This window comes from Camelina sativa, chromosome 15, assembly GCF_000633955.1.
Source record: "Camelina sativa cultivar DH55 chromosome 15, Cs, whole genome shotgun sequence".
Classification (NCBI taxonomy): domain Eukaryota; kingdom Viridiplantae; phylum Streptophyta; class Magnoliopsida; order Brassicales; family Brassicaceae; genus Camelina; species Camelina sativa.
Genome location: NC_025699.1, coordinates 15039939 through 15066690, shown reverse-complemented (window position 1 = coordinate 15066690; position 26752 = coordinate 15039939). Strand labels below are relative to the sequence as shown.

General features: G+C 31.5%; 4 protein-coding genes across 5 annotated transcripts; all 4 read right to left on the bottom strand.

Annotated features, from left to right (window-relative positions):
* Positions 1010-4636, bottom strand: LOC104746825 (uncharacterized protein At4g14342). 2 transcript variants are annotated; one of them, XM_010468357.2, is made up of 4 exons: positions 4548-4636; positions 4267-4352; positions 4047-4170; positions 1010-1305 (listed from the first exon to the last, which is right to left on the bottom strand). In XM_010468357.2, the coding sequence occupies exons 1-4, from the start codon at positions 4551-4553 to the stop codon at positions 1258-1260; spliced, it is 264 nt and encodes an 87-aa protein (XP_010466659.1). In that variant the 5' UTR covers positions 4554-4636; the 3' UTR covers positions 1010-1257. The 2 variants fall into 2 exon arrangements, with proteins under 2 accessions (XP_010466659.1, XP_010466658.1); XM_010468356.2 differs by lacking the exons at positions 4047-4170; positions 4267-4352; positions 4548-4636 and adding exons at positions 1872-1995; positions 2092-2177; positions 2373-2461.
* LOC104746824 (serine/threonine-protein kinase tricorner) lies at positions 7314-12440 on the bottom strand. Its single transcript, XM_010468355.2, has 14 exons — positions 12037-12440; positions 11172-11562; positions 10560-10734; positions 10070-10153; positions 9746-9987; positions 9418-9643; positions 9170-9249; positions 8987-9071; positions 8700-8831; positions 8488-8601; positions 8321-8368; positions 8098-8182; positions 7947-8003; positions 7314-7811 (listed from the first exon to the last, which is right to left on the bottom strand). The coding sequence occupies exons 2-14, from the start codon at positions 11393-11395 to the stop codon at positions 7654-7656; spliced, it is 1710 nt and encodes a 569-aa protein (XP_010466657.1). The 5' UTR covers positions 11396-11562; positions 12037-12440; the 3' UTR covers positions 7314-7653.
* On the bottom strand, positions 16886-20199 carry LOC104746823 (probable methyltransferase PMT1). The gene is made up of 8 exons (XM_010468353.2): positions 19902-20199; positions 19304-19595; positions 19046-19210; positions 18777-18959; positions 18104-18698; positions 17876-17988; positions 17557-17777; positions 16886-17469 (listed from the first exon to the last, which is right to left on the bottom strand). Exons 2-8 carry the CDS (start codon positions 19550-19552, stop codon positions 17151-17153), a joined length of 1845 nt encoding a protein of 614 aa, XP_010466655.1. The 5' UTR covers positions 19553-19595; positions 19902-20199; the 3' UTR covers positions 16886-17150.
* On the bottom strand, positions 24584-26086 carry LOC104746822 (protein LIGHT-DEPENDENT SHORT HYPOCOTYLS 4-like). The gene is made up of 2 exons (XM_010468352.2): positions 25644-26086; positions 24584-25154 (listed from the first exon to the last, which is right to left on the bottom strand). Exons 1-2 carry the CDS (start codon positions 25926-25928, stop codon positions 24852-24854), a joined length of 588 nt encoding a protein of 195 aa, XP_010466654.1. The 5' UTR covers positions 25929-26086; the 3' UTR covers positions 24584-24851.

The following is a 26752-nucleotide window of genomic DNA, read 5'->3' as shown; positions in this document are numbered from 1 at the left end:
AACAAAAGTTTCGAACATGTTCAATAACCAATTCAGAATACTACAATGTTTTCTGATTCCAAATGCCACACACACACTTGCAAGATATTCTTACTCGTCTTCTCTTACTGGAGGAAGGCAGCAAGGTAAAAAGCATTTTCTGCAAAAAGATCTAAGAAAGTTATCATATTAGATCAAGGTTGACACAATTGTATCAAGGCTACTAGATGATTAGCCCGGCGGTAGCAATTTTTTTTCTTTTGTTTAGGTACTATTTTATTACTAAATTTTGCTAATTGTTAATTTTAGTTATTTTGGTATATAATCTGCACACAACAATTTTTGTACAATCTTAATTAAATTAGTTTGATTCGTCATATTTTATATTAGTGTAGTTAAAATAGTAAAATGAGGATTTAAACTATATTGAAGTATCATATTAAAAATAATTTATTTTTAACATGTCATATAAACCGTCATGTAATATAAATTGTTAGTGTTATTTTAGAAATTTAATATGTTTAAGTATTAATAATTTTAAATTTTTTTATTAAGTTTAGATATATCAGTTATAAATTATAAACTTCTTAAATTTTTATAATTGAGTAATATACCGTAAATTTCATATATATGTATGTTGAATGCACTTTTTATATTAATTGATTAATATATGTTCGCTTAAAAAAAATTCAAATTACAATATCTGCAAAAATATATATTTTTATTAATTGTATGTATTATATGATGATTCATTACGTTTAAAATTGAAAATTAAAAAGAGATTATAAGAGAATATTTTTTTAATTTGGAATAAATCTTCTAAATATCTATATTAATTTTATAACATTATATATATATATATATATAGATATTTAAAATATTTTAATTATGTTTGGTTATAAGGATAGTAGAGAGAATTAACAAAACTTATTTGGATATGAATATAAACATTTAATTGTAAATGTTTCCAAAACCACTAACAATACTTGTTTGGGTATGAATATAAGCATTTAATGGTAAATGTTTCCAAAACCATATTAAAAATACTAGTATAGATTTATAACCAAGTACGAAAGTTTCGATCATGCTCAGCAATTGGTATCAAAGTATCAACCAATTCGGAAGACTACAATCAAGGACTGCATTATGAACTAAGAACAAGGAGAAGCCTTTTGGCAATTACATTGACGAAGAAGTCAAAGAAGAGGAGTGCTAAAATGATAGAATGTTTTCTGATTCCAAATGCCACACACAGAGGCACATACTTGCAAGCTCTTCTTACTCGTCTTCTCTTTCTGGAGGAAGGCCGCAAGGTAAAAGCATTTTCTGCAAACAAAATCAAAGAATTTTGGAGTTATTAGCTGAACGGGAAACATGAGATTGACATTAACCTGAATCAAAAGATGCTTGTAGAATGCAATAGAAGGGAAAGGGTTAGTTCCGCGGTTAAACTAGTAACTCAGTTGTAAACTTTGGTACGACAGCATGACCTGATTTCTACCCTTTAAAACTGATTGTAACCCATAGACGGATGTCTATTAATTAGAAAAGCTATAGTCAAGTATCCTAATAGAGCCGCCTAAGCTTAAGTAAAAGCTATAAGCAAAGTCACTGAATCTTGAGGGTAAAAGAACAGGAAAAAGGATGAAGCAACGGAGTGTAGATACTAGATACTCTGCATATTGCATAGACACAATCTTGCACAAAAGAGCCAGATGAAAAGTTGAAAACTAAACATATCATAACCATTAGAAACAACCCTCATCACCTAAAACCTAGAATCAATAATCCTAACCCTGATTCTTCCTGTCCCTTAGACACTAACACATTCACAATTTCAATATGATTCTTGACTTGAAAGAACACAAGAAGCAAGAAAAAGAAAGACAAACCTGCATGAAGTTGTAGCGCTCTCGACCAATGGATTCGTTCTCAGCAATTGCAAAGTAAGAAAGCATCGGGTAGTGACCAATGTATGAAGCATAACTATCACGCTGAATGTTCACAGCCCATTCACTACCACATAAACATACAAAATACCAATTAGTCCACAAATTCAGAATCCAGAAAAAAAAAATCCATACAAAAAAGTGGAAAAAAGAAAAAACTTACAATCTGCTCAAATCCGCATGACCCGTACCAACATACTTAGCTTGAAGATGCTCAAGCTGAGAATTTATGTTAAACCTATCACTCGCCTGCACAAACATACCAAAAAACAAAAAAAAAAGTGAGATTTCATAACAAAAACCTAACCTTTATAAATAAAAATTAAAGGCAAATTATTCCCAGATTTTAGCTATGCTTAGTTTAATCTTTAAGAAATCGTATAAAATTGGAGGTAAGAAGAACAAGAAATAAAACTAGGGTTTCGAATCGAAAAAAATACATACCTGCATCTTTCAGAGATTTCTCAGAAGCTCTTCGGGAAGACTCAAATACACAGACTCGGATTCTTCTGCTCTGTGCTGTCGCTTCTGCTTTAATGCTCGTTCCATAATTTATTGAGAAATTTGACTGTCTTGAGAATGGATCTGGGCCACACCGCCAGGCCCAATACTATGAAATTTCGTAACACGTGACTATAATGACTATGAGAACCGGTACAGAAAAAACCAAACCAAACCATATAAAAAAGAGGTATTTGTGTTTTTAGTACGTTTTCAAAAACAAATTGATTTTTTTAGTACGTTTACTATTCATAATTAAAGAAATAGTATACTTGACTTTCTTTCTAGGGAATTTTATCAATTCTACCACATTTGGTTAAAATCTTTCTAATTCTACCACAAACAGAAATACTTTTTTCGATCTACCATATGGGGTACATAAAATGACTAAACTGCCCTGTATGTAATTGACTAGAAATAACACGTGAATTATTTGGAGACAGCTGTGTTGTTTGTTTATTTGAGTGGTTGTACATGACAAAATAATAATAATAAAAAAAGGGAACACGCAGCAATCAGCAATCGGCTGACTTTGCTTTTAATAAAGTATAACATGACAAAAGTATGTAACTATGTATCTATATATTTTATGTATTTAGATTTTTTAATTGGTTAACCAAATAACTAATAATATATATAATAGACAAAATATATGTTATGGACAATATTTATCCTGTAAACAATAATTATATTTGACATAATTTTGTCTACCACCACTAAATTAATGTGTCGTAGAGTAATAAACGATAGACATTACTTATAACTTGTCCACTAAAAATATTAATGTAGACAAATATTTTTTGTAGACAAGATTATGGATAGTAGACAAAAAAATATTACAGTGGACAACAAATACTGTAGACAAAATAAAATAATATGGACAACAAATGTCGTAGACAAAATAAAAATAATGTGAAACAATTAACATGATGGACAAAAAATATAGCCCATTTTCAGAAAACTTAATCTCCTTTTACAACAATCCCATGGCATGGTGTGGTGGCTATGCAACAATGAGCGGATGATCAGAGTTGAGGCACTCATCACCNTTCTGCAAACAAAATCAAAGAATTTTGGAGTTATTAGCTGAACGGGAAACATGAGATTGACATTAACCTGAATCAAAAGATGCTTGTAGAATGCAATAGAAGGGAAAGGGTTAGTTCCGCGGTTAAACTAGTAACTCAGTTGTAAACTTTGGTACGACAGCATGACCTGATTTCTACCCTTTAAAACTGATTGTAACCCATAGACGGATGTCTATTAATTAGAAAAGCTATAGTCAAGTATCCTAATAGAGCCGCCTAAGCTTAAGTAAAAGCTATAAGCAAAGTCACTGAATCTTGAGGGTAAAAGAACAGGAAAAAGGATGAAGCAACGGAGTGTAGATACTAGATACTCTGCATATTGCATAGACACAATCTTGCACAAAAGAGCCAGATGAAAAGTTGAAAACTAAACATATCATAACCATTAGAAACAACCCTCATCACCTAAAACCTAGAATCAATAATCCTAACCCTGATTCTTCCTGTCCCTTAGACACTAACACATTCACAATTTCAATATGATTCTTGACTTGAAAGAACACAAGAAGCAAGAAAAAGAAAGACAAACCTGCATGAAGTTGTAGCGCTCTCGACCAATGGATTCGTTCTCAGCAATTGCAAAGTAAGAAAGCATCGGGTAGTGACCAATGTATGAAGCATAACTATCACGCTGAATGTTCACAGCCCATTCACTACCACATAAACATACAAAATACCAATTAGTCCACAAATTCAGAATCCAGAAAAAAAAAATCCATACAAAAAAGTGGAAAAAAGAAAAAACTTACAATCTGCTCAAATCCGCATGACCCGTACCAACATACTTAGCTTGAAGATGCTCAAGCTGAGAATTTATGTTAAACCTATCACTCGCCTGCACAAACATACCAAAAAACAAAAAAAAAAGTGAGATTTCATAACAAAAACCTAACCTTTATAAATAAAAATTAAAGGCAAATTATTCCCAGATTTTAGCTATGCTTAGTTTAATCTTTAAGAAATCGTATAAAATTGGAGGTAAGAAGAACAAGAAATAAAACTAGGGTTTCGAATCGAAAAAAATACATACCTGCATCTTTCAGAGATTTCTCAGAAGCTCTTCGGGAAGACTCAAATACACAGACTCGGATTCTTCTGCTCTGTGCTGTCGCTTCTGCTTTAATGCTCGTTCCATAATTTATTGAGAAATTTGACTGTCTTGAGAATGGATCTGGGCCACACCGCCAGGCCCAATACTATGAAATTTCGTAACACGTGACTATAATGACTATGAGAACCGGTACAGAAAAAACCAAACCAAACCATATAAAAAAGAGGTATTTGTGTTTTTAGTACGTTTTCAAAAACAAATTGATTTTTTTAGTACGTTTACTATTCATAATTAAAGAAATAGTATACTTGACTTTCTTTCTAGGGAATTTTATCAATTCTACCACATTTGGTTAAAATCTTTCTAATTCTACCACAAACAGAAATACTTTTTTCGATCTACCATATGGGGTACATAAAATGACTAAACTGCCCTGTATGTAATTGACTAGAAATAACACGTGAATTATTTGGAGACAGCTGTGTTGTTTGTTTATTTGAGTGGTTGTACATGACAAAATAATAATAATAAAAAAAGGGAACACGCAGCAATCAGCAATCGGCTGACTTTGCTTTTAATAAAGTATAACATGACAAAAGTATGTAACTATGTATCTATATATTTTATGTATTTAGATTTTTTAATTGGTTAACCAAATAACTAATAATATATATAATAGACAAAATATATGTTATGGACAACATTTATCCTGTAAACAATAATTATATTTGACATAATTTTGTCTACCACCACTAAATTAATGTGTCGTAGAGTAATAAACGATAGACATTACTTATAACTTGTCCACTAAAAATATTAATGTAGACAAATATTTTTTGTAGACAAGATTATGGATAGTAGACAAAAAAATATTACAGTGGACAACAAATACTGTAGACAAAATAAAATAATATGGACAACAAATGTCGTAGACAAAATAAAAATAATGTGAAACAATTAACATGATGGACAAAAAATATAGCCCATTTTCAGAAAACTTAATCTCCTTTTACAACAATCCCATGGCATGGTGTGGTGGCTATGCAACAATGAGCGGATGATCAGAGTTGAGGCACTCATCACCATAGAGGAAGGGGACAGCGTAGATATGCTGCAAAGAGACTTCAAGGGAGCTTCCGCCGAGATTTGAATTGATCAGATCTGAAGACTTGAGGTAGATCTAGGAGTAAAAGCTTCAACATATGAGATGTGGACAGAACTTGGAAATGTTTGAAAGTTTGTCGGCCTAAAAAGAGGTTGAGAGGTTTGAAAGTTTTGAAAAGATTGAGACAGCTACAAAAGAGTTAAAACAGAAAATATATTGCAAAAAAGTTTAACATGGAGATCTCAAATCTTCAACGGCGCCGGAGAATATAATTAGATAGGGTTTCTCGACATGGAGCATGAGAGAGAATGGTATAAGACACACATATATATTCTTTAATTTTGTAAAAGTAAATGAGATAACTAAAGAGGGATAATTTAGTCAATTCATATGATGTATGTGGTATTCTAGGAAAGGAGTTATGTAATGTGGTAGAACCCATAAAAATTGTTTTGTAATGTGGTAGATTTGTTAGAAATCTCTTCTTTCTATTAGATACAGGGAGAAAAGAAGATGGCGTGAGTGAGAGAGAGGGAGGTAGAGAGAAAAGTGGGGTCAGCAGTCGTTTTTTTTTTCCCCCTTTTCTTCTGCCATTGACGTAGCTTAACTTTTTTTTTTTTTATTATTACACTTTCTAATCTAAACTTGAAATACACTCGAGTATAAATTAGTTTTTTTTGGAAATTTTCAGATACATAAAAATTTATATTTTTTCTTTAAAATTTTACATGCATTTTGTTTTAGTAATTTCATATATGTTTTCATATAAAAATTATAAAATCTATGTTTTTTCTTTATAATTTGATATTTATTTTGTTTTATTATTTTAAATATATTTTATATAACAACTGATGTATATGATTGTTCTGTACACTGGATAGTTTTTAATCATTATTGTTAGATGATTTTAGTCCACACACGTTTGTTGCTGGATTGTTTTTATCTGTACATATTTTATGGCTGGATAATTTTAATTATACATATTTTATGGCTGGATAATTTTAATTATACAGGTCTTTTTACACTATGTATGGATACAAAATTTGTAAAAAATATTTAACATTATCATATAAAATCATCAAACAAAATGCATATCAAATTATAAAAAACATGTATAATTCAAACCATCCAGTTATAAATGTGTACATATCAAAACCATCCAGACATAAACATATACAGATCAAAACAATCTAATAATAAATGTGTATGGATTAAAAACCATCCAGTGTACAGAACAATCATATACATCAGTTGTAATATAAAATATATTTAGAATAATATAACAAAATGTATATCAAATTGTAAAGAAAAAAATCTATATTTTTTGTATGTGAAAAGATTTTTTATTCTTTAATTACATTAACAATTATTTGAGTAGTTATGATAAAGGGAAAAAAGAAAAAGGAAAAAAAAAAATAATAAAGATGAGTTTTTTTTTCACACTCACACACCGTCTCTCTCACGGTCTCACCATCACACACGCTCTTCTCTCTCTCTCACCACCTATTTTTCTTATTTTAAATAGTAAACGTACTTATTTCTTAATAACTTCTCAAAAACGTACTAAAACTGAAACATCCCCTATAAAAAAACCGTACATTGCACAATCAAACCAAATAAAATTAATGTGCGAGATGAAGTGTGGGAGGAAATAAAGTCATTAGAGAAACTGTGTGGTACAACTACAAACCAAATTTGATTACTCCCAAACAAACAAAACAATCAAACAAATGAAACCCAATTTTCTGAAAGACGAATATTTACTTTCTTTTTGCTTCAACTAATAAAAACCTTTTGAACAAGAAGAAGAAGAAGATATTAACCCAAAAACAATATCCCTATGTTGGAACAAATCCTTTATAAGGTCTCTCTATCAACAATCAAACAATCCATTTCCCATAGGAAACTGTACTTTCTCCAACCATGAATCTGCCACCACCTCAAACCTTCTTTTGTTGTGTAGCAAAGAGTCTGGTGGTTTTAGGCTGTGACATTGTCGAAACGTGTGGCAGAGGATGATAGGGTTTCACTAGATGAGCTGGATTTGCCTTCTTTCTCTGGGACTTCGATCTGTGTTGGCAAGAGTTTCAAGAAGCTTCCTTGGTTGTGACTTGTTGTGCTACTGGCTGATTCATCCTCTGTGAAATGTTTTTTTTAATAACAATTCTGGTTAGAGCTAAAAACCATACTATAATATATATTAGGCAATTCTGAGACAATGAACTGAAAATAGATTGTTTTATCTATGTAATGGATTTCAGTATAGCATTTACCAAATAGGGATTTAATTGATGGTCGCTTTGGCTTTGTGCTCTTCTTCTTCAGCTCAGCTGCAACAGTAAACACAACATAGATTAACAACGGATCAAACATAGGACATGTTTTAGTTACAAGTCAAAATCAGTTATATAAGTGAGATTCTACCTATCCCTGTTAATTGATCATCATTTACTATTTCAACGTTCTTGTAAGTATAACCCACAAAGTTAATGTCTTTGGATGAGAGCATCTGGAGATACAAAGAAACAAACAAAGACATTTTAATGTTAAGAATGCTACTGACAACACATTGCATATAAGCATGAATTCAAGCTATAATTTCTTATTTCATTAGAAAGTGAGACATGAAAGCAAGCAAATTTTGTACCTTTCTCCATGGACCTGATTTTGACATCTTCGGAACTTGCTTGTCAGTCTGTTACAGAAGAATTTATATTAAGTTCTACATCAAACAGCTGCATACGCATCACTGGAGCAGTGCCATTGTCAAGATATTTAAACCATTTTTCTGATCGGAACACTTAAGTTTTTTACCTCTTCAAATTTTTCGAAATTTTGAGTGTCCAACTCGTCATTGACTTTAGGAATAAAAGCAGCCTTCATTTGATACAATTTTTCCCATTCGACACCTCTGAACCAAGGGTGTTCCTATAAGCAATGCCAACAAAAAGCGACAAAAAGCGTTTAATATGCATTTATCAATAGTCTTCAGACAAGGGACCTTCAAATCTTAAAGCACAAAGCACCTTAATTTCATTCGCTCCTTTTGTTCCAAGCCTTTGTTCTACGTTGCATAAAAGTTTACAAATAAGATCCTTGGCTTCTGGTGATAGCCTAACCTCATCCGGGAATTTTAAATAATTTCTCCAGTTTACTATCTGCATTAGAAAGAACAAGAAGATATTCAGAGATGAAAGGTTAAAAGGTAGGCGACTGCACATATTACCGTAGACGCATCATCAAAATATCAAGAACAAAATCGAATGCAAAACTTTAAGATTAATGGAAGTTAGTTAAAGTGAGGATTGGATACCTTTCTACAAGTTGTCATTGGCTCGTCTGAATAAAATGGTGGAAACCCCACAAGCATTTCATACATGATCGCACCCAGAGACCACCTAATGGAATAAAAACCCCCAAAAAGAATTCATCAACAACAACTATTCTGAATTAAAGAAACAAAACGGAACAAGCGCAACAAGTTTGCTGCACCTACCAATCACATTCCATTCCATATCCTTTCTTCAACAAAACTTCTGGAGCAATATAGTCAGGAGTTCCAACTGTAGAATAAGCCTGCAAATGATATTATTTCACTTAATAAGCTGTATTTGAACAGAAAACTTATATATCAACAGAGAGAAGAACTTCCGTAAGATGAATAAAGTAATGACTGTTTACTCAAACTTGCACAAGTGGACATCTCAGAACAAGAAAAGAATGATTTGTATAACATAAACTCACAAGCATCCTTCTATTTCTCTGCCAGTTTTGCAGTTGTTCCATTTGTGAGCGGGTGCGTCTTGGTGCCACAGGGCGGCCATCACTTTGTAGAGCCCCACTAACGTTGTGTGCAACTATGAAATCTTTTTCCTGAAGGATACTACAGTCTAATGGCTTACACAATCCAAAATCTGATAGTTTCATGTGACCGCTTCTGTCGAGTAGCAGATTATCAGGCTTGATATCTCTGTAACAAATGGGAGAAGTAAATAGATGCTTAGAACAGTAAAAATAAAAATCCACTCAAGAGCTAATAATTTATTCAGATAGCCTGATTGCTTCACTAGACCTGTGGATATAGTTGTGCTTATGAATGGACTCAATAGCTAAGACCGTTTCCCCAACATAAAATCTTGCCTCATCTTCAGTAAGTGTATCTTTCCTCATAAGTAATGTCATCATATCTCCACCAGGTAGATACTCCATAATAAGATACAAATACTCTTCATCTTGGAAAGAACAATACAGCTTCACAATGCAATTGCTGTCAACTTCTGCAAGTAAATTTCTCTCTGCTTTCACATGTTCCACCTGAAAAGTATTCAAATTTCAACAAACACTTTCCAAAAAAAAAACAAAGATATATCAAATAAAAGCAGCTTGAAGGAGATACCTGGCCTCTACGAAGCATCTCAGACTTTTTAAGCTTTTTCATCGCATAGACATGGCCTGTTCCCTTCTCCCTACATATCCTAACCTGCATCAAGGGAAGAGAATACACATAAAAAAATCTTATAAGTACTTTTGGTCAACGTTAGCATGAACATTTCAAATTTTAAGCAGTATCCCCAACGCCTGGTTCATATACTTAAAACTAGAAAAAGCAATCTGAGTGCAAATAAAACTTGTAATCATTCTCAGGTGGCAAAAACCATACAGGCCACTAGCTCACTATAGATCAAAGAATACAAAAACTACTGCAGGTAGGTTCATCTTCCCAAAAATCAAGTACACATGAATGCAAGCCCTTCAAGGTGGCCAACCGTTACAAACAATGATGTTTCAACAATTCTATTTCACAGGAGACGATCAAGATGATGTGCAGAGATGCTGAACAAAACAACAGTGAGAGAAGAAAAAGTTTACAGTAACATTAATGATACCTCTCCAAAAGCTCCCTTTCCTATCATTGTCAATGGCTCGAAGTCATCAGTTCCCATTTTATGTCTCTGTCGGCGCATGTATTCAGTTTCCTTTTTCTCTAAATCCTTAAGCAAATTCTTTTGCTCTTCCTCAGGGACTTCTGCAGCAGCTAACTTATTTTCCAGCATATCACGTCTGCAGCAAATACAATTACCCAAAACACGCTCTTAGGCAAAAGATATGAATAGAAGTTCCCATATAAATAGCAGAAAACATCTATTATACCAAAATTTTCTTCCATAGCTATAGCCCACAAACAAAAACTTTCAGAGAAAGCAGGGGAACGAAGATACAATAATCACACCAACTTCTCGTCAATCCACATTATGATTTTACATCAACATCTCGGATAGATAAATTTCTCCTAAGGATAGCAAACTCTAAAAGACTCCTTTTGACTGCTAATCTTCAACAACACATATGTCTATTTTTCCTGATCCTAAGGAGGTACCAAATAAATGACTATCTTTCCAGACATATGTATGCCAGGAACTTGAGCAGGTGTCAAGAAATTATATGCTAATGAACAAAAACTTCATTTTATATTTTGAAAATATGCAATGAAACCATACCGCTCCTTTCTTTGCTGCTGACTTTGCACTTGTTTTTTGTAATGATTTTCAATATACTGTTTTGCAGCTGCAGCCTTCTGCTTTGTTACATTTGACACAGCTTCTTCACCTCCAGCTGTTTTGGGTCCATCCTTTACATTACTTCTAGTAGCTTCCTTCTTTTTCGAAGATTTCTCCTTCCCTTTAGACTTTAACTTATTCAGCCATGCTTTGGCAGTATCCATCGCTTCCCCTTAATTCGAATTCTCAACCCAAATATCAAGATACACCCTTTACGCAAAAGTCAGTAGAGAGTTTGATATACACTAACTATGACGTCTACTCCAGAGCTATGTACAACAACAAAATTCAGATATCAAGCGACTAGACAGGTTTCCCCAGTGCCTTTCACCTACAACAAGATATAACAAAAACATAAGTTCACACTGACTCCACACACCTAAAAGAACATATTCAAAGTAACAAGAAACGTTTGACCAATTGATACAACAATACAAACAACAACAAAAGAGACAAGATATAAGGACAAGCTAAACCAATCAATTCTGAACATTGTTGATAGTCAAATGCGAAGTCCCTCGTGAACTTATACCAAACGGTGAAGTTGGTACAATATAAATAACCTAAAACGAGTAAAAAGTTGACACCTTTACTCTCTCACCAGTTCCTAAAACTTTATCACACACTAGCCAAACCCTAACAAGTATATTCCCAAATCAGAACACCTATCAAACAAAACAAAATCAAATTTTGAGAATTGCCCATGATTACTTAACCAAAAACAAACTCAATAACATGATTAGTTGAAGATAAAGCAATACCAAATCGATTTCAAAACAATCAAAAGAAAGTGAAAAATATGTACTTTAGGGTAAATTCAGAGAAAATGCAGCAGAACTCTCAAATCATAACGGTTCCGATGAAGCAGGCCGATAAGAACAAAAGGCGTGGAGAGAAATTTGGAACAAACAGAAGAAGGAGAGAAGGAGACAGAGATAGAAGAAGAAACAAAGTGAGAGGAGTGGAGAAGAACCCTCGAATCAAGGGAATTGGATTCGTTCTCAATTCCTTCTTACGAAATTTCGCATTTTGTTGTGTGGGTTAGAGAAAAATTTGCAGTGAAAGAGAAAGGAGAAAGGAAAGTTTGAAGCTTTTTGTTGCTTTTGATGTGTAAATTTTACAAAAGAGAGAGAGAGAGACTCAACACAAACACCAACTGCTCTTCTTTGGCTTCTCTTTGGGTTTGGGCAACAAAATAGGACTTTGTTTTGTAACACTTTTGGAATTGGTTTAATCTCAAATATTTGACATTAATGATGGATTAGGGAGTTTTAATTTGTACAAGATCTCAGAGTAGTTATTAAAAACATATGTTACCTTATCTTTGACGTAGACATATATAGATATTATATAAATTGATTATTCCACCTCGCTTACTTACTTCATCCCAAATCATTGAAGTCTCCCTAATTTTTATATTTTTATAACTTTAATACGTATTTTGAAAGATGTATGGTTCACGAGAACTAAAAATAATAGTAGGACATCAAAAATAAATATTTATTTGGTGAAATGTTCAGTTATTTCAAAACTTTATTATAGAATAAAAAGAAAAACATGAAATAACTATAATAAACTTACAATATATTTTTGTCAATAGTAAAGAAATTTTACTTTTTATGATTTTTTGTAGAATTAATATTTGCAAAAATTATAAAGAAATTTAGTACCATAATTTTTATCTAATTTTTTAGCCAAAAAAATATAGCTATTGATGTCACAAATTTATATATTTTAAACAAATTATATTTAAGAAACTTTATTTAATACTGTTTGAAAAAAATTTTGTTACTATAATGAAGATATTCGTTCTAATAGCATTATTCTAAATTACTAAATATTGAAAAAATTACTCTAGTGTTAAATTTCTCTATTTAACTTCTCGAGTAATATATAGGGCAATTCTCATATATACCACTAAAATGATTTTTTTCTAAAAACACAATTTTTAAGATTTTTCCCAAAAATATCACTAAACCTTACATCCTAAAAACTATATCATGAGTCTAAATTTGTCAACCCAAACCTAAAAAACAACTTTTACCCAATAATATTTTTGGTATTTTGGAAAATAATTATTTTTATGATATTTTTGAAAAAAAAAACTTAAGAATGATATTTTTGGAAAACAAAAAAAACTGAAACTGTAGTATTTTGAGAAATTTTTCTAATATATCTAGAGAAAATCAAATACAATAATGCTTTTATATAGAATATTAGGATTGGGAAGAAAATTAAATCTTTGGTCTGTGATCTAACTGATATTGTTCATCGTGTTCATGAATGCAAAGTTCGGTCAGAAAAGAAATGTGTAAAAATATTGGTTCATGAAGATTCATTGTGTTCCAAGTTCCAAACCAACATGTATCGAAAATGGTGTTTGCCATATGAATGATGTTTAGTTACGGACTGGTTTTATTTAACTTCTCAAGTAATATATAGGACAATTCTTATAAATACTACTAAAATGATTTTTTTCTAAAAATACCATTTTTAGTTTTTTCCCCAAAAATATCACTAAAATGTATTTTTTAAAAGATACCACAAAATTCAACTAAATTTTCTCTATTAAAAACTAATCTTTAAATATTTATACTCTGAATCTAAATTTGTCCACCAAACCTAATAAAAATTTATTTTTTGTGTTTATGATATTTTTGGTAAATAAAATTTTTATGGTACTTTTGAAAAAACAAACTGTAGTATTTTGAGGAATTTTTTTATTATGTATATAGAAAATCAAATACAATAATGCTTTTATATGGAATATCAGGAAATGAATGGGAAGAAAATTAAATCTTTGGACTGTGACCCAACTGATACTGTTCATCAAGTTCATATGGAATGCAAAGTATGGTCATAAACTAAATGTGTAAAAATACTGGTTATGAAGTTCATTGTGTTCCAAGTTCCAAATCAGCCTGTATCGAAAAGTGGAAGATTTTATAAACTAGAAAGATTTATAAATTCTATTATATTAACTAGGAAGATTAATAACTAGCCTGTAAATAGGAAGATTAGTTACATAAGATTTTATAAACTTGGAAGGTTCCATTCTATGGAAGATTTTATAATCTAGGCACACCAAAATTAATGCGAGGAAACATTATTATTAATTTTTTTTATAAGCAAATTGTTACTATCGATGGTAAAAAAGTAAAAACTAGTTCTCTACTTTTAATAACAATACAAAATATAATTAAGATTTATTTCATCAAAATTAAAAATATAGAGTCAAGTCTTGTAAGATATTTCAGTTTATTGATTTTAATATAAGTATCGATTTTTATACTAATATTTCTAGAAAATACGTAATTTTTTTATTAATTTTGTTTTAATAAAATTAAATTCAAAATTCCATGCTTTTGTCTCAAAAAAAAAAGATTATGTTCCTATTCCTTCATGTTAAAAACCACTTTCAATCGTATCAATACTATCAATTTGAGGAATCAAATATTTATCTATGTTCTCGAAAGTACAAGAACAATATAAATAAAAGTTCAAAGACAAAAATCTGACATAAGGAATTCTATTTTTTTTTTAAATATTCTTTTTAGCCTTCTAAATTTTTAAAGGCAACATTCTGTGCTTCCTTAATTTTTGGTTCATACCATCTACGGATTACAAACCTCAAAAAAAATATGTTTTGCTAAATGAACTACCGAACACTTCAAAACTTTTAAGAATAATATTCGTGCATTGTTTATGTGCCACAACAATCCGAATTCAAAAAAAAAAAAACACCTTTATCTTTAGAAAAAAAAAACACATTTAAAGAGTTTTAAGAAGATAAGGGTTTTGATTTTCACAATCTTTGAAGGGCGATATGAACAGCTTTGAGGTGGGGGATAGTAACGTCGGGGACCATTTGTGTTTGCCAAACTTTGTAGGTATGTATCACATTCATATTTTTCAAAATAAATTTAAATGTCTTGTACTATTCATAAAACTTAGATGTATCACTACGTAACGAGTATAATTGTAGCGGTTCCAACAATAGTAATACGAAAACAAAAACAGAAACCATTATTTTTGTTTTTGTCATATGGTTTAACGGTCAATGTTTTCTACATGACTAATTGTCGTGTGTATAACTTCAAAATTTTGGGGTGTTGACAATTATTAAGTTGGTATATGTAAGAAAACAGAAAAGGAAAAATGTTAAGCGTTAAGCGGATGGTAATCCATTTTTAGGTAGTTGCAGGCATTTACAATTATAACTATAGAAACTCATTTTTTAAAATGAAAAATATTAAGCAATAAACAAAAACTAGAAAAATTCATTTTATTCATAGAAAACATACTGTTAATTTTTATAACCATGTCTATAGAGATAAAATTTATAAATTTGAACATATGTATTGGAAAAATACACTAAAACACATAAATTAGTTACAAAATAACTTATCAACGATATTGTAAAACTGCTTGAAACTGCTTCAAACTTCTTAAAAGTGCTTAGATTTGTTTAAATCGCTTAAATCTATGCAGTCTAGGCAGCCGTTTAGATGTCGATGAGTTCTGGTGGATCTTACGTGACCATCTAGATCACTTTGTAAAATATCAGTTTATCATACTAAATAAAAATAAGTTGAAATATTTTTGGATAATGTATCCATATAAATATTTAACGTTTGAAGTCAGTAGTCATCTTTTATACTTCATTTCTTTTCAAGTTATTAAATAGATTTTTATCTCCACCTACTAATTTGGATTTTATATTGTTATTCAATATTTTATTCATTGTAATACCACAAATACAGATATATTAAATAAAATATTAAATGATACAACTAATCAAATTCCGTATTATCTTATGCCCAAAATATTTAATGTACTTTTAAATTTTCTTCATAGCACATATTTTCCTTACCATGTTATTTTCTTGTAAATTTTAGGTGTATATTAAATTTAAAAATGCCAAACAAAGTCATCTAGCTAATAAAACGAGTAAACAACTTGTCTGTCTTTTGAAAAAGATTCAACGCGGTTAGTTTCTGATCTTTTTATTTATCTCGTTGATTATTGGATTTTTATATGTTTCGTTTAACTATTGAATATTGATGTATGAGTTTTAGCTATAAAATGTAAAAATATAGATGTTATTGTCATGCACCCGAGGCTAATAAATTTTCAAACCAATTATTTGGATAGAATACATAGAGAATCAAGAAAGTGGGGGAGCATCGATTATGGGAGTTAACTTAGAGAAGTGGACAACAGCTTCAACTTTGTTGTGTCCACGAGACAACAAAAATTTGTAGAATGCTTTCACATGTTTTTAGTTTCCTTTTGGACCAATAAAATGTCCTAATCATCAAATGCAATTATTCTTAATTATTTCCTTTTTGTATCATAGAATAATCACTTATCTTCAATTTTGCTTGGGACATAAACCTAAAGATTTCTTCCAACAACAGTAAAGTTACTTCCTGAGTTCTCATCTAATGGGGACTACTAAGTAAATAACACGCATGCTTTTGTTGCTATCACGCTTCTTTTAAGTTTCCTTCTTTATTTCTTTCTCCATTCTAAAAGAGCTTGTAGAGATGATTCCTCATCATCCAAGTTTTTTTGGATAAGGTTAATGAAGCAATGATTAGTGAATAATCAATGGGTTTATAAATCTATTAGTCAATGATTTAATACATAAATTGCACCAAAAAAAGAGTTTCATTTGATAGGAAACTTTAGTCATCTCTACCGAACCTTACAAACATGAAACAACATACATGAATTATGTAAACGAAAGAAAGATTTATGAGGAAAAGAACGTTAAAATTGCCGCTATAAAACGAATTTTCTTCGTTGTATGTTTCGATTAGATTCTCTTAAGAAAGAAATCTCTTGTGAGTTGTGAATGTGGTTTTCTTTTTTTTCATGTTGGAGGCAGTTTTTGGCCTCATCATCATTTATTCATCACTCCAAATCTCTGAGGCTCTCACTTGTCAACCACAGCTTCTTCTGGACAATGAGTATGACATTGTCTGAGTCTTGGTCTGATTCTGAGGCTGTCTTGGTTTCAACAGCTTCCCAATGTAAAGCCTTGAGATATTTCTTCACAAGGTCGACTACTAATTGTTTGTCCCTTATGAGTATGAAACCGCTTGGCCGAAGTATACGGTCCATCTCCAACAACAAATCCTCTGCACTGCAACCTCTCTTCTTTATATCAGATATGATGTCCCAAGCGTGGAGTAAATCGTAAGTCCTCGGGTAAGTTGAGAACGCTTCACACCTGCGATATAATCACACGATAAATCACGGAGGAACATATATTACTAATGGATTTTAATGAAGTGAAAAGTTAAAGAGAGATACTAACCAGCTATGAACAGCGCCCATCAGGCCTCGGTCATATATAAGTTTAAGCGTGTTTGGTCCATTTTCAGGAACAACATTCATAACCCAAACATCTTTTTCTTTCAGAGCAGCAGCAAATGAACCCATGCTTGCTTTCATGTCCATTATGTTCCTCACAGTGTCTGATTGAATTTTTGGACTCAAGAGATCCCAATAAGTATCTACTCTCTGCCTCCAAGTTTCCTGTATGGACAAGCAATATTTACGGTTTATACAACCTCTATATAGACATATTATTGGAGCTTGGATTGCAATAACTAAAAAAAGGTTGTGGGCCTTACTGTATCTTTCTCAAACATGTCAGTAGAATATCCAAAATCAGCTAGCCGAGGAGGAGGAGAGGTTAATCGAGCTGGCCATGGAGCCAATCCACTTCCCTTGGCTTTGTGGTCATCTAATATAAACGTTGGAAAATGATTTAGTGTGCATTCATGTTCTCAGATATGCAATATCACAAAACGGAATTGTGTTCTCTGTCAATGAAAAGAAAGGAGAAGAATGAAACTCACGGTCACTGTATTGAGTAATGCAGGATTCCATGTTTACACCATAAACAGCATCGGGGTCACTGTCAGAATTGCAAAGAGGAGGCTGGGTTCCAGGTTCTCTTCCCAAATAACAATCGTTTGTCAAAGGTTTTTGCCAGATTACAGTTTGATTCCTTTTCGCAGCTATGGTCCAACACATACGCCCCACAAGAGCACTCATTTCTCTCCAAATTCTGAGATCCTCTTCATCTTGTGCATATGCTTCTGGAGATGAATATGCAAAATAGCCACCAGGTCTTAGCACCCTGTCTAGCTCGAGAAGAAGAATACCATCTCTTTGAAGCCAATCAATTCGGCAACGTGAACAATGTGCAAGTTCAAAGGATCTGCTTGGGTATGGGAGCCTCTTGGTTCCTAGGACACCGAGGTATGCAGGAATGCCTCTCTCAAGAGCAAATTGGATTTGGTTCTGATGAACATCATTAGGTGCCAAGGACATTGTCATAATCTCTGATGCAAGAAGATAACCTCCAAAGCTTGCAACACCACATCCAACATCAAGAAATGTCCTCAGATTTCCCCCATTGTTCAAAATATTGTTTGGAAATTTAAGCATCTGCAATTTCCAAGATTGGTATCAGTAACTGAAGAAAGGCATATCTCTGTTGCACATAAGATATAGTAACTGCCTTACATTTGCCATTGATGCAATATACTTATCAGCACCGTAGTGAAAATGTGTGCCTCCACCAGGGAAATTGATTTTTTCACCTTTGACAACCATCCAGTTTTGATCAGACTTCTCATGCGCAAGGTGAGTATGAGGAATGTTCACTTTCCAAACTTCGTCTCTGCTTTTCGGCCACTTGATTGGAATCTAGACATATTTTTCGACTAAGAAATTAGCTTCAAAATAAGTCAAGACACTGATCTTATCCACCAGAGCCAGAGGAAATGACCAACCTTATATCCTGGAGGAGGAGGAATCAAGCAGTTAAATCGTCTTTCAGGAGGAGGGCAGTGGCGTTCATAGTGCTCCATCAAAGACAAGTCAAGCTTCAATCTCATTTGGTATATAAGATTCCTGTCTAAGCAGGGAATAAGCTCTGAGTGCCGGTCATCACACACCTTTTGCAAGAAAAAAAGAAAAAAACAATATTAAACCACACTGTCTAATCATCAATCAAACGAACAAGCTTAAATTATTATCTAACAACTCACAGGAAAGCTTCTTGGTGTGAAACCATCATTGCTTCCATCTTCTACATAAAACGAGGTAGAAGAAGAAGAGTCATCCTTTTTGGTATCATCATCATCACCACCTAACCCAAGTTTCCTCCCATACTCAATAGCTGAAGCTCCATGGTTAGAGGAGCCGAAGAAGAGATATACAAAAACAAGTACTACCGATGCAACACAGACTAATACAATCACTGGCTTTTTCTTCCCTCCATCTGATCTCCCCCTCATTGCCTTTTTGTGTATTTAGTGATTACTTCAATACCAAGAGATTCTACGAAAACAAACATAAGATCCTGATCAATGCCATTAACAAATCTAAAAAAAGTTGCTAATCATGGAGATCTGATTCAAACAATTCAAACAAGTATCAAATTATGAAAACTACGATACGACACAAATCACGCACAACACAACACAACACAACACACAAACAAAAATCGAAATCGAAATCGCATCTCAACATCAATTTAGGAATTTCCAGAAACCTAGTTCCGAACAAAAGCTTCCAGATACAAGACGAAGTAAAGTAATGGAATAGAAAGATTCGGAAGAAAAAAAAAAAAAGCGAATCACTCACCAGTAGCTTAGAGATTTGGAAGAGACGAATACAAAACAGAACGAAATCGAGAGATGCTAAAATCGTGGGGAGGTCATTCAAAGTAGAGAGAGAGAGAGAGAGAGAGAGAGAGAGAGAGAGAGAGAGAGATGGAGAAAAAAACAAGAGCGAGATTCGGATCTTAATGATGAAGTTTCAGAGACTGCTTCTTCTTCTTCTTCCTCTTCCTTACTTATTCTACATTGGGATTCGAACGAACAAAAGCAAACAAACCAATTTGAGAGTGAAGAAAGAAAGAAAGAAAGAAAGAGAAATAAATTAAAAAAGCGTCAACTTCGTTTTTTCTTTTGTTTTTTTTTTTTTCATTGAATTTAATTATTTGTTTCGTTGAATTTAAATATTTTTTTTAGTAATGTGTTGGGTGTGTGTGTCGGTGATCTTATTTTTTTGTTTTTGTAACATGAAAAAATATGAAGAGATAAAAGTTTTATTTATTGTAACTAATGACTCATAGTATGACTTTTTTGTGTGTTTGTGTATGGGCTCTGGGGATCTACGCTATTTTTTTTAAAAAAAAATTCTGGTCTTTTGTGGAGTGTTACTAGGAAGAAAATAAATGATTCGACATGTCCAAATGGTTGACTTATCCCGATTTTAATATACTTGTGAGTTTTAGTTAGGTGTATATACACAACCAAAGTTAACAGACTGCTTTTGAGTAATGTATACGGTATACCAAAGTAAAAAAAAAAAAAAAAATTAGTGATTATTTCGAAACTTCTATTATTTACAAAAGTTACTCAATTGGGGTGGTATGGTTTTAATTTATCTTTTTATATATGATCCAAAATATGTTTTACATATATATATATATATATATATATATGTAAAAATACAAATGATTCCCACGATATTTCTTTTTGTAGTCTTTTCTATGTTGTTTACAAGAAACTGTTTTTATTCAATTTTTGTTATATAGTACTAAAATGGGTGTTTTCAGATTTGTTCATCCAAAACTTGTCCATAATATGTTTTGATATGTTCACAAATCACAACAACTTGTTCACTACAATTTGTCCATTGAAACAACCCTTAAAACACTAGTCCATTAATGCTATGATTGTTAGGTTTTTTAATTAATAGCCAAATTTCTATAGATCTAAGTGGACAAATACCAAAACACACCTTTTTGAAAGTGGTTAATCCATCCATATGGTTCATTTTTTTCTTAAGAGTAGAATGAGTAAACTTTTTTTTTTTCCTAAGTTTGAAATCTCCATCCATGCTATACATTACATACACATGAGAGTTTCAAAAAAGAAACAACTTGTATTGTATTGATGCTAAAACTACTTGTATTGATGCTGAAGCCTGTAAACAAATGGGCTTTATACATTTTGAATGGGAAATTGGAAACAAGTCAAAAGACTGAAAACTTAACTCCGAGTCCGAGAAGAGAGGAGGAAAACAAGTAGGGCAGAGATCGAGCCACGTCTTGAAGATCTAACGGAGGAGAAATGACTTGTCTTTTAGGCAAACTAGTCTTTTATTTTTTCTTTCTCCATTACATTATCGTTTGAGCAGAAGAGCTGACATGAAATGACAAATGAGGCGGTGAGAGCGTGTGATGCCGTCTGACCCGCTTTGGTCCACCAATCAAATCTTCTTCACCTATGTAATGTAATGTTTCCCTTTTTATGTTGTTATGCCACCATTCTTTATACGATATAATTAAATTGACTAACAATAGTTGTTTATATATTGACACCAATTTGTAATATGACTAGGAGCAAATTTGTTGTCTTCGTACTGTTTCCATGTGAACTCTTATGTGTTATGTTTCATTATTCATCGGCAATGCTAGTGTTAAATACCAAAGATCTAGTTTCATTATACAATATCTTACGGTAAAGATCTAAAATATAACTTGAAGAGTCTTACAACTAGACTATAAAGATATTTTACACTATATAACATGTAAATTTTAAGCGCAATCAAATGAAAACGTAAACAGTCAGATGCTGCTTAGCAAAAAAAAAATAATAGTCAGATGCTAAAATGAGATACAGAATTTACCGTTACAAGAATATTTATATATCTTATAAAATAAAGAAAAGCAAAGACTTTTGTAACAAGGACAAGAAACTGGATGATTTGCCATTTCCCTACCAAATTAAGACGCTACAAATGAAGGCATACGTACGCACGCACACTAGCATGAAAAGACACGAACAACCTGTCACGTCTTATCGAAACTACAATAATATTCAACTTATATTATAAGTTGGTTCTACGATTGGAGAGGCCAATTATGAAAAATTTAAGTAGCTAGTATATACTACTCCTTCCGTTTCATAATATAGGATGCTTAGAAGATTATTTTTGTTTCATAATATAGGATGTTTCCAACTTTCTATGCAACTTTTAGATTAATTTTATATTTTATATTATGCAGTCTTGAGTATGATTGGTTAAACTTTTTAAAAGTAACTTTTTCTTAATATGTGTGTTTCTACTAAAACATTCTATATTTTGAAACGAAGGAAGTATAAGAATCAGACAATCAAACCCAATTAGTACTACTATAAAATTTACTAATGGGAGAAAAACTAGATTGACCCAAATTAGGAGGTTAATTACTAAAGTAATTCATAAAATGTAAGGGTTAGATAAATTATTTTTTTGCCTAAAATACCCTTTTTACTTTGTTAGGAAAAAAATAAAGTCAAATTTATCCTCCCAGAATTTTTTTTTTAAATCAAAATATATTCAAACGTCTGCCGGACTAGTTGTGACAGATTAATTTGTGTATGACAGATTTGTTTTTGTACAACAAGTTTATTTTTGTATGACATATTTTTGATGACAGACTTATTTTGGACGATAAATTTTTTAATTACAGTTATGACAGATTTATAATTGATGACAAATTTATTTTTTACGACAGACTTATTTATAAAGACACCACAGACTTTCAGAATATATGACAGATTTAATATAATGTCTGGTAGATTTATTTTTCACAGTTATTTCAGATTTATTTTCTTGATTAAAAATCTGATTTTTTCACAGAGAAATAATTACTAGGTTGACCTCTAGTGATAACAAATTTGTTTTAAGTTACGACAGTTTTTTAAATTTAACCAAAAATCTGTCGTTTGATAACAGATTTATAACATTTTTAAAAAATTGCTAAAATGACCTATGTGAATATCATATGTTATGATAGATTTGCTTAAGTTATGACAGTTTTTTTGTTTGCTTCCAAAAATCTGGTGTTTGATAACAGATTTATTAGATGTAAAATGTAAATATAATGACAACAGATTTGTTTTAAGTTATACTTTTTTCAGTCATATTTTTATTAATTATATTTTTTATAAATCATATTATGAATGATATTTTTAAACTCATATATTTAAAGCATATATTTCAGTCATACATTTTTATTTTCCTAAATCATATTTAAAAATTAACATCATATTTTAAAATCCTATTTTTATATATTTTATATTATATTTTCATAATATTATTTTAATATTTTAATATACATTATTTTTAGTTATAATTTTATACATTATATTTTTTTATAAAACTTATTTAATCTATATCATCTTAAAGTTCATATTTTTAAATTATATCTTTATACATAATATTTTTATAAACAATTTTTTGAATATTAATTCATATTTTATTTTTATAAATTATATTAGAAATATAAACATCATATTTTTAAACATTTAGTTTTTTCATTAATCATATTTTTAAATCAAAATATCAAATACTATTATTTTTTTTGGTTTTTCGTTTTTTCCAAAAAAAATCAAAAAAAACATTCTGGATTTTTAGATTTTTTACCTAAAATTTGTGTCAGTTTAGTCATTAGATAGGATGAAGTGTTAATCTAGCAATTAATTGTCAAATTTGTGTCAAAATGGTATATTTTCACTTTACTAATCCATATTTCGCCTTGCATTGGGATCGCAAATTAAAAAAAAAACTTAATATAGTGTCCCACGTCCACAAAACATTACTAGTAGTTACTCCCTTTGGTTTTTTTTACCGGTCATTCTAGAGGAAATTCTTTGTGTCATATTAATTGTCGTTTTATATTTACGATGCAATTTTATCAATCAAATTTCCAGTCTTATCTTTCACTTTTAGCTTATTAATTATTTAAAACAAATGAAACAATATATTAGTGAAGGGTAAAATAGAAAATTAAATGGTTTTCTTAATATATGTGAAATTACCTAGAATGATAAGTAATATAAAACGGAGGGAGTACTAGTTAGTACTTGTATATATAATGTGATACATATAACAAACAATTTATAGAGTTACAGTTTTGAAATAATTGAATTAATGAGCTTCTTCTTGATTGAAAACTTCAGTGAGTATTGTAAAGTATAAAAACCCTTGAATAGCGTAAAGAAAACGCATGGTTTTATTTGGTTGATTGAACTTGTTAAAAAAAATAAGTTGCATTATATTGGTAAACCGTAATTTTTGTTTTTCTTTGAGTTATGCATTTTCTTGTATACTACTGTATGTTATTTAACATATACTACTGTATGTTATTTTTTTTATTACTCATGCAGTAAATGAAATAATTAACCAACATAACTACAATTTTTCGTAGTTCGTTTTCGTTAAAAAATGAAAATAATATGGTCCTTTAGTGCTACGGTAAAACTTGTGACTTGCCTAATGTATGTATATTAAAAATAAACATAAAATAATTATGTATCCACATTATGTGAAGACACTCTTATGTGAGGCCAAGCAAAAGAATTACAAATTTATTTAATACAAAAAAAAAAATTCTTTAGCTTGCCAAATAAAGGATTAGGAAGAAAAGGGCATGTGACACTAAAATAGCTCGTGCATGTTCGACGTCATTGACAAATACTATATATAAAAGTTGTAAATAAACGTACTCATTGAAACATCTTACTCATGACTCAAGTGCTAATTAGGGCTAGTTGAAATCACGGGCTGAGGCGGTGGTAGAGGCGGAGGAGGTCGCTTCCGCTTCTTCTTTTCATAGCTGATTCCACGTGCTTTAGCCTGCGAGTCACGCACTTCCCTTAGGTAAAGTCGAACGGCTCGTGCACCAAAAGGGTTCGTCTCTGGTGAACCACCGTTCTCTTCAAAAGCGGCTCTAAGACGGCCAATGAGTGCGTCCAGACTACCCCACGCTTGTCGAAGTGGACATGCACATGGTGCTGGTGGGTTTGGGTGTCCAAAGAACGGACATAGGTGTGTGTGAACCTGAGGATACAAGATCAAAGTTGGTGATTTAACTTCATCACCAAATTTCATTCTATAACATTTCTAGGACAATTCGTCATAGCGTGTACACAACTATCATCACAGTAAGAATCCAGTAAGAATCATAGAACATATCTTTTATATTTTATTTATGTGCATATAATGATTGAGTTAACTTTTTGAATAAATACAATTAACAATCATATTGCAATACTATTTGTCGGTGATAGATGAAAATATATGATAGATATAGAACCTAAGTGAGATTAAATAAATGTAGATCAGTGAGACTCATCTCGTTTGTTATATTACTACACATCTGTTATAAGAATCATATTCCCAACTATAACAAAAAAATTGTTTTTAGGTTTTTAGGTCAAGGAAACCCAAATCTATTAGACATATTTGGATCTATATCAGTGAAAACTTATCACAGAGAGTATTTAAATGTAAGAAATACATACACATATGTAAGTGTAAATGTTATACCTTGGTCTTGCCGAATTGGTCGAGGTACCTGAGGAATTCAAGAACATGAGCACCACTGCAACGAGAGAGAGAAAGTGGTGGACGGTGGTTGCGTAGATACTGTCCGAAAGTGTTCCAATCTCTTCTCTTCTGATTCTCGTACCTGCTCAACTGGTTAGCCCCCGAACCGCCGGAGGATGACGAGGAAGATGAGGAGGTGGTAGCGGTGGTGGCTGCGGCAGCGATCATAAGGTTTGTGTTATGTGAGATGTTTGTTGTGCCCATAAAGCCGAGGACAGGATCCATGATACCAAGATCTGATAAGCTAAGATCTGTTTTCTTTTTTGGTTTTAGGTTATGATGAAGATGAGAGAGGAGCTTTATGAGTCTCTCTAAGTTGATAAGGGAAGATGATGGGAGGAAAAGGAGAAGAGGAAGAGGGTATCGGAGTCATTGCTATAAATAGTGAAATGAATGGAGTCATATAAATATATATTTTTCTTTTAATATCATTTAATCTTTTGCTTGACTAATAACAGTGGAATAAATAATAATGCAAGCTTTTATTTTGACTATAGAGATTGAGTTAAACACAACTTACATTACGTATATGATATATCTCTTAAATCATTATTGTTGTGTAAGAAGACTTTGAATAGTTTTGGCGGATGAAGATTAAAGGGGTATGGTTGAAAATGTTATATAAAATAGTAGTACATAAGATATAAATTTTCACCTAGTATACTTACTTTTTATTGGTTCAAATTTTTAATTGCATTATTTTTTTTATTTTTTTTTGGTACAAGGTCAGGTATAGTAGCAAATCAGTGATCTTTGGCCTAAATCTACATGTAAAATATTCACCACTCCTCGGTTACCTTTCTTTGGTTATTATCTCTGGACACTCAATACAAAATTTTCAATGGACTTATTCTCAGCACTTCTTTTAGTTAATAAAGGGGGAAAATGTCATTTAAACCATGAACTTTCAAATTGAGGCCATTTAAACCATTAACTTTGTTATAGGCCATTTAAAACATGAACTTTCGTTGACTAGCTCTTTTAAACATTAAGTTTTGTTGACCAAGCCAAAAAAGACATGACGTTAAATCCGTTAACCGAGCAACTAA